This window comes from Aspergillus nomiae (genome assembly GCF_001204775.2).
Source record: "Aspergillus nomiae NRRL 13137 chromosome Unknown contig00364, whole genome shotgun sequence".
NCBI lineage: Eukaryota > Fungi > Ascomycota > Eurotiomycetes > Eurotiales > Aspergillaceae > Aspergillus > Aspergillus nomiae.
The window spans coordinates 1-13,717 of NW_015378419.1; the positions used below are offsets into that span (position 1 = coordinate 1).

The 13,717-nt window shown below is 46.9% G+C and overlaps 2 protein-coding genes across 2 annotated transcripts; one reads left to right on the forward strand and one right to left on the reverse strand.

Annotated features, from left to right (window-relative positions):
* Positions 1-564: 564 nt before the first annotated feature.
* ANOM_011381 (uncharacterized protein) lies at positions 565-900 on the forward strand (the record flags this gene model as incomplete). The annotated part of the gene is made up of 2 exons (XM_015556637.1): positions 565-673; positions 842-900. 2 exons carry the CDS (start codon positions 565-567, stop codon positions 898-900), a joined length of 168 nt encoding a protein of 55 aa, XP_015403160.1.
* Positions 901-3,949: 3,049 nt separating this feature from the next.
* ANOM_011382 (uncharacterized protein) lies at positions 3,950-6,478 on the reverse strand (the record flags this gene model as incomplete). Its single annotated transcript, XM_015556638.1, has 4 exons — positions 3,950-4,050; positions 4,112-4,482; positions 4,545-5,409; positions 5,471-6,478. 4 exons carry the CDS (start codon positions 6,476-6,478, stop codon positions 4,003-4,005), a joined length of 2,292 nt encoding a protein of 763 aa, XP_015403159.1. The 3' UTR covers positions 3,950-4,002.
* Between the last annotated feature and the right edge of the window lie 7,239 nt (positions 6,479-13,717).

A 13,717-nucleotide genomic window follows, 5' to 3' on the forward strand; every position in this document is an offset into this window, starting at 1 on the left:
ATTGACCAGCCATTTACATAACATTGAGTATACTCATACATCTCTAAATCTTCTACTGCAGCAGCCACCGTCGTAATCACGCTTGTAGACCCTGAGGCTCCGCCTCGAAGTCTGTCTGGGCCTGACAGTCGAAGCTAGTAGATCCCTGCAGCAGTTCCCCAGGTACCACCGAGAGAGCTCCAGCAACTCCTTAATATCACAAATATAGCATGTATCCATATTTTGGCCCCTTCTCCGTCATTCCTATTCCAGTATCTTCAATCAGCAAACCCTGTTTATCTGAATATCCATTGCCTTGGTGAGGGAATACGGAGACAGAATGGACAAAAACAAGGCCAACACCTCTGGATCTATTAAAGCCAGCTTGAGACTCCTTCGTATATACCAGGAACACAATCACCAAAGCATGTAATCACCCATCTACTCTATCCTCAAGGATCCTTCTCTCTCCAGTCATTCACCATGAAGTTCGCCATCGCCACTCTCGCCGCCGCAGCACTCGCTCCCCTCGCAACAGCAGACTTGTAGATCTACTCCATCAAGAGCGGCTCAGTCAACGATGGCATGGCCCCCGTCAACGCCGACGGCTTCTTCTTCCTGAACGCGCCCCCCGACTGCAACGACGTCAATAACAAGGCCACCTTCATGTCTTCGCTCGTCGATGTCAGTGGTGGTAAGCACGGGGTGCGCTTCAAGGGCTGCCCTGACTTCGAGAAGCTCGAGTTCAACAAGAAGATGGGACACTACAGAATCTCTCTCTCTCTCTCTCTCTCTCTCTCTCTCTCTCTGTTCTGCTTGCCCTCTTTGTATGAGGATGATCAGCTGACACCGTGATAAACAGCCATCTACAAGAACCGTGACTACGGCCTGTTCACCACGGACAAGAAGGTCGGCCAGTGAGCTGACTCGGGAGGCTGTAGTGCAGCTCCTAGAAGTATAAGTTCTAGGCTTGAAAACCTATCATCCACAGAAAGAGATAAGGGTTCTACCAAAAGGTTAGTACCAAATAACCAAGTAGGTCAACCACAAGATCCAATCCCAGAGACGCGGAATAATCCTCCATCAAATACAAACCCTACCACCAATCCTCCAAACCTACCCATCACCTCATATCCCACGCCAACATAAACAAGACCCAAAAAAAACATACATAAAATCCAAACACATACGCCACCAACACTGCACTCAATACCCTCTCCAAAGCATCAGACACATACCATATACTACACAACAAAAACCCTACCCCCGAAAAGAGAACCCCAAAGGCCCAAGCACAACGCAAAGCTCAAACCAACGCCACCCTCGACTACATACCCCAAACCAGACCGATGCACATTCCCCATCTCAACAAACAAACACAGTGCAGGACCGGGATGCAAAGAGTGGGGAACCCGAATGCTACGTGAAGGTAACGTGGGCCACGAGAAAGCGTGGGGGTTGAAACGCTAAACCCTAATCCGTAACCTTTTACTTAAGCCTACCATCGGCAATTTTCGTGCAAAAAGCTATTGCCTGACCACGAGAATTCTACCGAAACGAATTAACTACGGAGTAGATTAACGCACGGAAGGGGGAAGGAAGAAATTTTCTTTTCTCTTTTTCTTTTTTTCTTCTCGGGATCTAGGGGGCCGGTGTTTTACCTTTTTCTTTTTGCTTTTAGCCGGTGGTGTGTTTCTGTGGAGTTGCTTGGGTGAGTTGCTTTTGTAGAACTTGTGTATACATACCCCCGGTGGAGGACGGAGACAGGGCGGCAGTACTTACTATGGTTATGGTTGTGTCAGCATGTAATAGGTCCAGTTCATGGGATCCGTTAGCACTCAAAGAAGATTGTAGTATGTACTCCGGACAGTACTCGGGCCAAGACAACCCCCCGGCCCGAATTAGATGATCCCTACCCGAGTTAGAGTCGAAAGAAGGGGAATCGGTGTGGGGAGAGTTTGGAATTCAACCGAGAAACCCCTTCTATATGATGTCTGGAATTGTGTCGGCCGTTTTGCTCGGCTAGCAGCTTGTTGGGTTTGTAGCTCCGGTTGTCATTCGGCAGGAGAGGGCAGGGGTTCTGCTAGGTTGGGTTCTTATTGTTGGGGAGCTATATCGGCTCCGGTGTTATGGGGTTTTCTAGGTATTGCTTTTCTGGGGGCTGATATAGCATTGGGTTGACGGTGCTATATGAATTATGGACCGTTGATAAGGTGGCATGGCGCCCAATTTATGGTCTTTTCGATACTAGGCAAGGATTGCAGATATATTGAGCTACTCATTTGTTAATCTAGTTTACTTCAGACAGTGTACTCCGAAAGCCCCTGAGAGTCATAATATCATCATTATACACCTGAGAAGCTTCTATGGATACCTCTACAAGTCTCACGAGAGTGAGCCTTTAGCTGTAGCCCAATCTCTGTAGATATAGCACGAATAGTTTACTGCGAGAGCATCAAGTAAAAACATGTATAAAGAAGCCAAGAGATTGCGAGAACAACCAGACCTATAGACCCCCATCCAACAATCACACATACGAGATAAGTGGATAGAATGAAACACGAAGGAGAATGGAAGAAGGACATGTACAAAAAACATACATTATAACACTCACCCACTGTTAACAGGCCCACTCCCGACAATTGCTTTTCGACAGAACTCTTAGAGACCCATCGAAGCAAAGAAGAAGCGGGATCATCCTAGCTAGACCACCTGAGACGTGTCTCGCTGCCCCTTTAGACAAACAGCTGCAGCTGATTCATGGATCGCAGGTGCTCCACAAAGCCGAATGGAACTAAGTATTTTTGACGCCCCTGTTTAGGCCGAGGTCCTCCTCGAATGACCGTTATGGCAAAATGGCCACGTCCAGACCAGAGATCAAGAAGGGACTAGCCCTGTTGCTTGTACTATTGTCTTAAGATACACGTAGTCGGCCGCTAGCTTAAAAATAGTGCCCTTGGCCCATAGATTATTAGACTACTTTAAGACACTAGTGACTTACAGTCTCAGAGATGAACAATTCCAGAAGATGGTGTGCGTCGACGTCTCTGTGCTTGATGCACGTAGTCCTTCCTCAAACATAGGTTTCTACTTCAAGAGGGTTCTATTCATAGTGCATAACAGCATCCCTAGTAATATGACTTCACGCTCCAGCTACGAAAGCATTCTATGTATAAGATAACTCGATCGATGCTCTACTTATACGGAAAATAGCTCTAGTCTTCTGGAAGAGAAACCCCGAGGATCATGACTGCCCTGAGATGGGCCGTGAACTGCTGCATTTTACTACCCAGGCAATGAACAATAGAGTAGGCCAAGTATGATGATAGACCAGTCCCTGAAAGCTATACAAGAGACGTGCAATGCATGGGAAAGCGAGAAGCGCTGAAACAGATAGAATACCAAGACTCGGTAACAACAACCAAGGGGATGTATGGCCCTTTCCACGCTTGCAAAAGCACAAAATAAGAGACTGGACGGCTCTGATGCAACTCAACTGCAGTGAAACGCAGGTGGGAGAGATTAAAGGAATCCGTAAGCATAATTGAGCTCGGGGAGAGATAAAGGCACAGATCGAAGCTCAAAGGTAGGGAGGCAAAGTAGATCGGAGCCGGATGATCACAAAAAATCAAAAGAAACAACAAAGTATGCACAGCTCCAATTTTCAATCCATTCTTCAGTGTAAAATCCACAGATTTCAACGCACAAGAAACCAAGCTGCTAGCGCCGTAACACCGAGAACATAGCAGACACACAAGTGAATGGCCGGGGTTTGCGAAGTCGGCAAAAAGGGTCAGAAGGGCGTTTTCGAAGTCCACAGGCAGCAGAACTGAAGACGCAACCCAAATGTTGCTCTAAGAAAAGCAGGTCTACAAGTCAACACGCCAAATGTTGGATAACCACGCCATTCATAGATCCAACAGCCGTCCAGAGAGTAATGGCACAAATGTCACCCAGAATAGGCAGAGGGGGAAAGAAAAAAAATACGCATAAAAATAAGAACGCCGTTCGAAATGCAGCGGATTAGAGGAAGTGGGTATAAATCTTCGAGGTCTCATGAACTTCCATCTCCTACAGCTATGTTAGCGTTTGCCAAGGAAGAAACTGTCTCGTGGGCTCCAGCTCAACTCACCATCTTGAAATTGTTCAGCTCCTCTTTGATCTGTTGGGCAAGGAGAGGGGTCAGTCGGTTGCAGGTGGCGATGTCCCCACGACGATCATACTCGCCGCTCGGCCATGTATCATGGAACTGGATGCGGGGACTGAAGACGAGACTTTTAGGAGCCGCTGGTGTAATGGAAGCTCCCTTGGAATCAAGGAACCGCCCTTCTGGTAGGAAATCATCCACACCAGCGATCCGGACTGCGTCAGCACGTCGGTTCTCCGACCGTGTTTGGTCCTCAGGAGTACTGGGGACACTGGAATGAGGTGAATCGCTCCTGTTCGTGGCCAGAGGACGCTCAGCCTGCTTATTCGGTGTGGAATTTGCTGCTTCGGAGGTTTCTGATCGTAGATGTTAGTCAAGGAGAGCCCACCACGATAGAGAGCGTGAAAAAGAAACCCACTTTTGAGGATACCCTTCCTTACTGCAGCTAGAACCTCCGCCCGCTCCCTATCACCTCCCACAATGCTCTTACGCGTTTGAGAATTATCTGCAGCGCTATCTTCCGTAGCCGATGGACTTCGGGATTTAGGTTCAACCTTGGGAAACACTGTCCCGCCCCGAGGGACATCTTGCGGGTCCGGATTCACAGCTACGTTTTTCCGTTCCGCTTCGACGTTGACCACGGATAGTTGAGGCGCCATCGGTTCGACGATAACGCCGTCATTGGATGCCGTGCTCATAACTGACTTGGGGCGGAATAAACCAACGAGGGACCTCGTCGACCGTTTCATCCCCTTACCCATCTTCCGGAGCATGATCGAAGCGGATGATGCTGTAGAAGAGACAGACAAATTGTCTGTAGAGCTGTTAAAAAAGCGGCCTTGGTGATGAGAGTAGATACTTTCGCCAAGGCCACTGGCTTCTTGTTGTTCAGCAATGGCGGCCTGCTCGGGGCCCAGTTCCTGTTTGAGCAGTTCCCTCCGAGCTTGCTCTGCAGCAATAGCCTCCTTTTTGCTCGCGCTACTTTGAGCAGAGGCCTTGAGAAGTTCTGATGCGCTTCCGAACGAGAAAGCTCTTCTTAACCGGGATTTTCCGGGTCTCTTGAAATCATTGTTCGTAATCTCAGCCAGACGTTGTGTTGCAATACTGTCCGTTGGAAGGCGTTTATCTTTAGACTCTGGTTTTGCCGTTGTTGTATTCTCAGGTGTGGGATCTTGAGTAACAGGTTGCGACAATGGGGACGGTTTTGTCACTCGTTTAGTGTCATCCGGTTTAGCGCCCGCTTTGTTCGACGACGCAGACTCCGTATGTGCCGTATCACGAACCTGGTCAACGTTAGCCACATGCTGGTAACATAGACTGGATACTATGTCATGTTGCTCTTACAGAAGAGGTAGAGGAGTGGGGGGAATGATTGCTTCCCGAAGCATCTCTGTTGGACTGTGCCGAATTTGGCCTATTGGTTGGATCGAAATAATCATGGCCGCCTGTTGTCGGAATTGGTGACGACGAGGGCAGATGAAGTTGTAGATTAATGAGACCAGCATTATCCATATTGCCACAGCTTCGTCGTCTGTATCTCTTCGCCAGCTCCGGCTGTTTTTCTGTCCGCGACGAATCATCGGCACTGGGAACCCGGTTGTGGCCTGGTTTACGGGACGTATCTTGTGCCGGTCCCTTCGATCCTAACGCGATGTTCGATTGTGCAAGGTGGTCGTCCGTCGTCGGCGGAAGACGGCCAGATCCGGGTGCGTTGGCTGGTGTAACAGCGGGCTGCGAGGCTCCGGCACCATCCGGTCGACGACTACCGCGACGATAACGATCAGGCGATGGGCGGGCAACAGTCGGAGATGAAATGTTCATAAAGTTAGGAGAGGGAGGAGAAGGGAGGTTAATAGTAGATAAAGGACGGAGAGGTGGTTCGCCACCACGCGGCTGTCTCGACGGAATGGCGGTGTCGTCTTTGGACATGTAAGATTGAACGGAAGAATTGGAAGAGGATGTTGATACAGAACCAGCTGCAGGATTGGCAAAACGCGAGTTGACTCCGAGGTGTGCAGGACTTGGAGACAGTTGAGGAGCTGACGGAGCAGAGGACGTTCGATGTTCCGGCCTCAAGTGAGGGGACCATGACTGACGGTTTGACATGTTGGTCGAACTGGAGAGGTTGGGAGTGCTAGTAAAAGCATAAGGTGCCACGACCTGGTGGCCTACCCTGTAACTCCCCGATCCACCGACCGTATTGTATGAATTCCAAGACATGGTTGAATTTCGGGAGTTCTGCTGTTGCGAGGACTGAGAGGGAGTAAAGGCGCCTGAAGAAGAAGAGGGACGAGTCTGAAGCACCGAGACCGTGCCACTTTGTTGCGGGATTGTCTGTACCAACGCTGCCATGGTGTTCTCCCCTGGTAACCGGATGGAAAGGGGTTTGACGCGTAAGTAACGGCGTCTGACGGATGCGATGTCAACGGAGTGAACTCGCTATAGTCCGCAGGATACAAGTGGAGGTAGGTATAGGGTCAGGAGTAACTCGAGGGAGGAGAAAGGAAGAAAACAGAGATCCTGTACCACATGCTCGTCAGCACAGATCGCACAAAAAACAGAAAAGCAGGACGAAGATTGGCCGATGCATGATCGATGCTTCCTTCGCCAGCACTATGTTCTCGCGCCCCCCTAGAAAGTAAAACAGGATGTCCGTACGTACCTGTTCTAACAAATGCAAATGATAGATTATACAGATATGACTTGATTAAGGGGAAAGAAAGAAAGAAAAAGAAGAGAACGCTAGCGTGAATGCGAAAACGATGTCGGAGACACAGGAAAGGAAAACGAAAGGCTCGAATTGGGCGATGGTCGAAGAGGGAGTTCAACGAGTAAGGCGCAAGGAAACACAGTCCAGGATGGCGAATGCTGTCTAGAGCGGTCGAGCCATGTACAAAAGCGAATCGAAAATGAGACGAGTATATGGAGGAATGAAGATAACCACGAAGATAACAAACGACAATGAACAAGAAGAAGTAAAAAAAGTAAATAGGACAAAAACGCAAAAAGAAAAGGGGAGAAACCAGATCCTTAGAATGGGCACCTAATCTTCTGACTCAAGCAGAAGATGGGCCGTTCACTGGATCGGAGGAAATTAATGCGGATGAGATGGAAAGACGAGAGTAGGAAGAAAGAGAGAAAAAAGGGAAGAGGAGCAGGAGGGGCTGAAAGGCGTGGAATGGAAAAAGAAGGGAATAGGGAGATAATGGGGGAGGTGAGGATGGTGTGGAATGGATGCTAGTCAACTTTAGGGGAATCGTGACAGGCGGCGGAGACTGACTGACGGCCGGCCCTTTCCAAAGAACGCGAGTAGAAACGTTCAGGTACCGCAAGGAACCAAAGAACACAGTAGGGTGAAATAAAATCCAATAATCATAACAACAATACTAACCCACAGAGAAAAAGAAAAATTGCTAGAGACACTTACGCTTCTTCAACAACCCCCGTAGATAGATACTCTACACAAGATGAAAATAACTGTTTAAGACAAAAGAAAATTTCTGAATGAGGACTGAGAACCGTTTTGACCTACTATTTCCACCTGTTGCTATTATTGCATCCAGCTGCAAGTCATGCCAAAACTTGACTGAAGGTGCACATTCGTTCCTCTTTGCTATAATTAAAAATCCTAAAAATTAAAAAATTGGTACACTTGTACAGATAGAACTAAAGCCTTTTCTGGCTAGTACCGCAGTCGGGACTATCAACCACTTGTTGGTATATTAATATCATATTAAGTTCTCCTGAATCTCCTCTTTACAATTCATCAGCCAACCACTCATTCATGGGTAAGACAACTCTGGGGCTGTACCGTATGGAAACTCCATATGCTCTTTACGGAACCACTGGTACAGACACAATACTAGTAGTAACCAACGGCTGTTCAGCTGAATTTGCCTACTGCTACCTTACATAAATAGTAGTCAGTATGACTCGGATCTGCCGTCTCTCCCGGCCCGTTGTCCAGAGTTACTTACAGAGTACCTCCCCGGTACCGGTAATCATACCAAGAAGGTAGGTACGGCATGCCAAAAATACCCCAAATACGTACTACTTGTATCTCCAGGGCGGGTCAGGGAAACAAACCCCTTAAGTTTAATTCTCCAACCTACTCGTTAAGCCGTGACAACAAGCGTCAATCTTTGTGGAATGCACTGGAGGAACAAATTGCGGCCATTGGGAGAAGCATGGTCAAGAACCCATATTGATATTAATATAAAAAGCATCTGTGCAATTCGCTCGTGGGAATAGATATATAACATTGATCTGTGGGGTAAACCGCTGGATAAGAGAGATTCGATTTTCCCTCCCTTTTTCGGTACTACTTACGAGAATAAATATCATACGGTAAAACACGCACAATTCCCTTCGTAAGTACACGTCCGGTCTGCCTGAGGCAAGAGGTACTAGCCTAGTAACTCTATGCATTTCCTACACGGAAAAAATTATACACGATCAGCCGCGTCCCCTTATTTTTTTTTTCTCTGTTTAGTATTTTTATTTTTGACCGTCCTAATGCGGCAAAGGAAAAAAAAAAAGCAAGTAACAGAGTGCTAGGAGAGAACGTGTCGGGTGCATGAGGCCACGACCTCTGGGGGCCATTTAATTTCTAGTAAACTAATTGAAGCGCGATCGGGTGAGCAAATTGGACGCTGATTTGCGACCACACAGCTGCTAAAACTCTTAGCTGTAACGCCATCCTAGGTGGATGGACTAAAACCACGGATGTTCGGAGAAACATCCTGGAGACAGTTAGTCATGACCACTAACAACTGCCTAGTACAGCTACAATGCCAATCCAAACAGCTCAGGCTGTCCGTTGCTCTGTTAGCGCACACACTTACCGGAGTAAACAGCGTTCCTTCAGAACCAGGCGGTCCTCGAAGCATTGACATTGGCTTTCTTTACCCCCTAAAGAAAGAATTCGTACTAGCGACGGAGTTCCCAATATTTGGTCAACCATATGCCGAGCTTGATGTCATTGAAGCATGTCATCCCTGACCAGTGGAACTAATCAATAGATCATTGATTGAGATAGGTATAGCGGACGCATGATGATCCTCAGATTTTCGTCACCTACTTTGAGTCATCGATCTTATGATTCATCTTTATTTCAGGCAAAACAACAACAGCCTCCAAATCCTTCGGGGGGGAGAAAAAGAAAGACGAAAAGAAAAATCCTAATCTGTTCTTGGATCGCCGTGGTAATTCTCACAACCGTGGGAGATTCCCGCTATGACTTCCGTGGATCAAGGAGTTCTGTTCCACCAACCTAATCGATAGCCCACATTGTGTACGAGCAAATTGCGAACTGACCATTCTCACGTCTCGTAGTTGCAGCCTTCTACGCTTCTGGTTGTGTACCATGGATACTAGATAGTTAGCCTAGCAGTTGAGCTAACTCCGAGGCAACCGATGGAACTGCTCCTGTGTAGGATGTACTAGTGTATGTATGTGATGTCAGGCATCTCACTAGCAACTAATCACACGTCATCTTTATATCGTCGAAAAAAGAGATTCGCAAGCCATCCACAAGGGTATCATGTAGGCATCATGTACGGAGCAGTATAATGGTTTATACATACATGGCGGCAGGGTATCAAACGGCAGAAGAGGCAAAAAAGAAAAAGTAGCCAGATAGGCGAAAACAAAGAAAAACGTGGCTCTATTGGACGTGCCTGGTTAGCGGTCAGTGAGGCTAATGTACACTCAAAAATCTCCAAATTAGGATTCGGCCTACTCATGCAGCGCAAAACGCATTACTAACCATTACTACATAAGCATTAATCCTCTTGGACGCAGGGATCCGAGGCAGTATTTTCTGGTTGAGAGTCAAATGCTGTTTATCTCTAGAGACATACGGAGTACAACATACTTAAATATATGAATATTATACCTTTACGTTTCACGCATATGATACCTTTTCAAGGAGGCCAACCCATGGAACGATATATACAAAGTATGTACAAACCGATGTGCATAAATCCCATACCGAATACCACAGTAATACATACAAAGCGGCTACTTACTGACCTACGAAATTAGCTTTCTGGTACAATACAATTCTTGGCTGCCTTGGAGTGAGCCGAGAGCTGGCAACGACCCGTAGAGTCCTTGATAATAAGAGGGAAATTCTCGCTTCCTACAAATTCCTATACGCTATTTAAACTCCCAAGGTTTCCAACGTGTTGGAATCGCGACGCGAGGGGACCCATAGAAGCTTCAATAAAAGCGCCACGAGACTTTGTTTTGACACTCGGATCGCTCTTGCTGATGCGTTCTCTTTGTGTTGTCTCTCTTCATGACATTGTCGGTGTAGACATCACATATGGCTCACCTGTTAGAGATTTTGCTACAGAACCGATGGGAACAGTGATCTCGGTTCGGTTGAGCCGATATGCATGAGGACAATCGGTGACCCACTTTTTTGATTAATTTTTTGGTATTTCTTTTTCCCTTTTCAACAGATCGGACCATACATATTTAGGCATTATTGTTATCAGGTGGGCATTCGGCTATTTCGCAATAGGCCACCGTCATTTTCTTGCTCTGTGGTTGGTATTGTTCCGGAGACCCGACTGATGTACTGCACTACATAAACCATACTCGGTTTCCTCTCTCTCAAATATTTGTATGAAAGGGAAAATAAGAAAGTAATTTAGACAAGAATAAAAATTAGCTTAAGTAAGTAGTCGCTCGCGCAGATCAGCGTAAGGAGTTCCCGCGTGATCGACACCACAAGCCAGCATTTGATTCGACTCGGGGCCTTTCCCTCGCCAACCGTGTCACTCAACTTGACGGCGGCGGGTGCATATCATGGACCCTCCGTCCATCGAGGTTCAGATTTCATTCGACCGTCTGCACCTCATTTCCCCACAATCTGCCGTTCGCGCAAGAAAGAGAAAACTCTTATCAAGATGGCGGAAGTTCCATTTAACCAAATGAGGCAGTCACTGTTCCGCTTTGTTGGGATTTTCCCAACTGACGCGGCACAGTGGTCGTAGTGGGTGTTTCATCTACAATCTTATCTGTGGGAGAAGGAGTGAGGGGTATTGTACAGGACCTGCTGCTGAAGCATGGATCCCTATCTGATCCAAGGAACTCGACATTCCTGCGAGTCAGACTGTCATCTACTTTAAAACCTCGTGACCCGGGAGATTGTCTGTATGGAATGTTCCTTGAACTCCGTATCGAGGCAATCTCTCTAAACTGTTCCACAGTCACTCTCCAGCTGCCTTGGATGGTGGGGAATGGACATTCCTACAGAATCCGAACGCGATAAGTTCTGTGGAGTAGTAGCACTGTGGGTGCTGGTCTCGAGACTACGGCGTCTGTGAGAAGTATGGAGAAAGCATCATACGGTGCGGAGTCACACCGAATTTCAACTACAGGCGATGTACCATGGCTCCATTGATTTGCCGGAGTTATATGGAGAACAAACTTGAGAATGGAGACAAGTGGATATGGAATGGTAATGCATAATCTACTAGGAACGGAAGGGCCCCTTCAAACGGGGATAGGGATCCTCATTTTCAAATTGGCAGGAGCGCCGTTTCATTCCCTTTATCGTAATAGAGCGACCAGGTTTCATTGTTGATGGAGTATTCTCCATATTATTTGATATCGTCTACGGAGATTTTCTATTCCAACGCCTTCAGAGGTGGCAAAGAGTTTAAATAAACCCCGAGCTTCTCTTCTTCCTTTGTTTTCTTTTTTTTTTCTTTCTCTTTTTGTCTTTTGATTTTTTTTATCGCATTCCCAGCCCTCTCTACTCCATATGAGGGGTTAATGTCGACCTCTGAAATACGTATGTCAAGGGAAAATAAAAGTAAACAAACTTTTTTACCCTCGGAGTGGTTTTAGCTTGCCCAATGCGGCGGTGCAATTCAACTACTTAATAAGCGGCTCCTGTTATGACAAATGCCTCGACCCCTCTGGCCTCGACTTGCTTCACATACCAAATGCAGGGTTGGAATGATGACAATCCGGGGCTCCAACATGACAACTCCTACGTGGCCAAAGTAAAACGGTGCATGATTGGAAGAGTAAGCGCACGTTCCTCTTGATAATTTATTCAGGAACCCTGAATGCTGTCAGAGTGACATGTGTAAAAAGAGGATAGTCCATATCCATGTCTGCACCAGTCCCTTCCTGGTATGAGCGACGCGGTTTCAGGGGCGGCGTTAAGGACGGGGGTCTCAACGAGGGATGATCATAACTAATCCTGGTCGACCTACGAACAAAGGGTCGCTTCGTTACAAGGTATATCTGGGGAATAACCGAAGATGTGGAGTACAGACTAGCCAGTGGGAAAAACGACTTCCAAGTTCCTACACAGTATAATGATCATCCCATATCGAACAACGGTCGGCCAAATCCAGAAATAGTCGACGTTGGATGATTAGCGTGCTCGCACTCGTAAGCGATATCAAAAGGTTCATATCGTGTGTGTGCAAGTTCCGCTTAACTAATTATGCAATCTGTGACCACAGAAACCATACATACTAGTACTTATCTCGCTGTATGTGCATACACTTTTCTCTTAACAACCTATCAGTAGTAGTATTGTGAAAGGTACCTGACCTTTGGGAGCCACGAACCCAGAAAAGTCAATTCCCGTCTGCCAGGAGCTTGCCTGTGTATTCAGGCACAATGGACGGTTTCCCCGCATCTGCTCACATGATTATGGTTATTAGAGGCACTACTCGAGTAGTACCTAAAGTAACAGTAGCACTAGTTACAACAGTTCAATTTGCACAGTCTCGGATGCCACGAAACTTGGCACATAATTGTCCATATTGCGATAGTCAACGTACAGCTGCATGTGCAGTCAAACACCTGCGGCCCCCATCCGGTACTCCCGCCGTTTTTATATATCTCCGGTTGCATATTGTCAAGCTTACGGGACAGTTCACTATGCATTGCAGATACTTCAACATGAAACGTCAGTACGACTTATGTTGACCAAGGAGTTCTCCCACGCTGACGAATCGATGGGAATCCCCGTGCCCGTAGAAGTATTTACTACTCTAGTCACACAGCGCCCTCGTCCGCATGCAGAGCTTATCCGCTTCCCACAACCCAAGAATCATATGATCATTCCATCGGAACGTATGGTTCCACTACGACTACTAAGTATTGAATAGTTTAGTTCTTTCACCTTCCTTTTCTTTCTTTCTTTTTTTCTATCTTCTTTGCCGGCATTGCCATTTCCGTACCATTGGTGTAAAGCCAGCGAGATGGTCATGTTAGCCACGATTAGCGGAATCTGCATGTCGCTTGAATGGGTAGTCACTAAGCGGGGCTTCGGCCGGTGAGGAAGACACACTCTTTGATATTCTGACATAGCCCTGGCTGACTGAGATCCACCAAAGCTTTCCTTCGTTTTCTTACTTTTTTTTCTTTTTTTTTTCTCTCATCGTATGTAAAGTACTCCGTACACAGAAGGCATTCATACTAGATGGTCAGTGCCAACATAAACTACACCTCAGTTTTACGGGTAGCACCGCCCTTAGACGTCTAGGCGAAACTAAACCAAAAAACAAGAACACTGCCGGCTAAACTTTGATCACCGCAAGTTGTATGAAGATT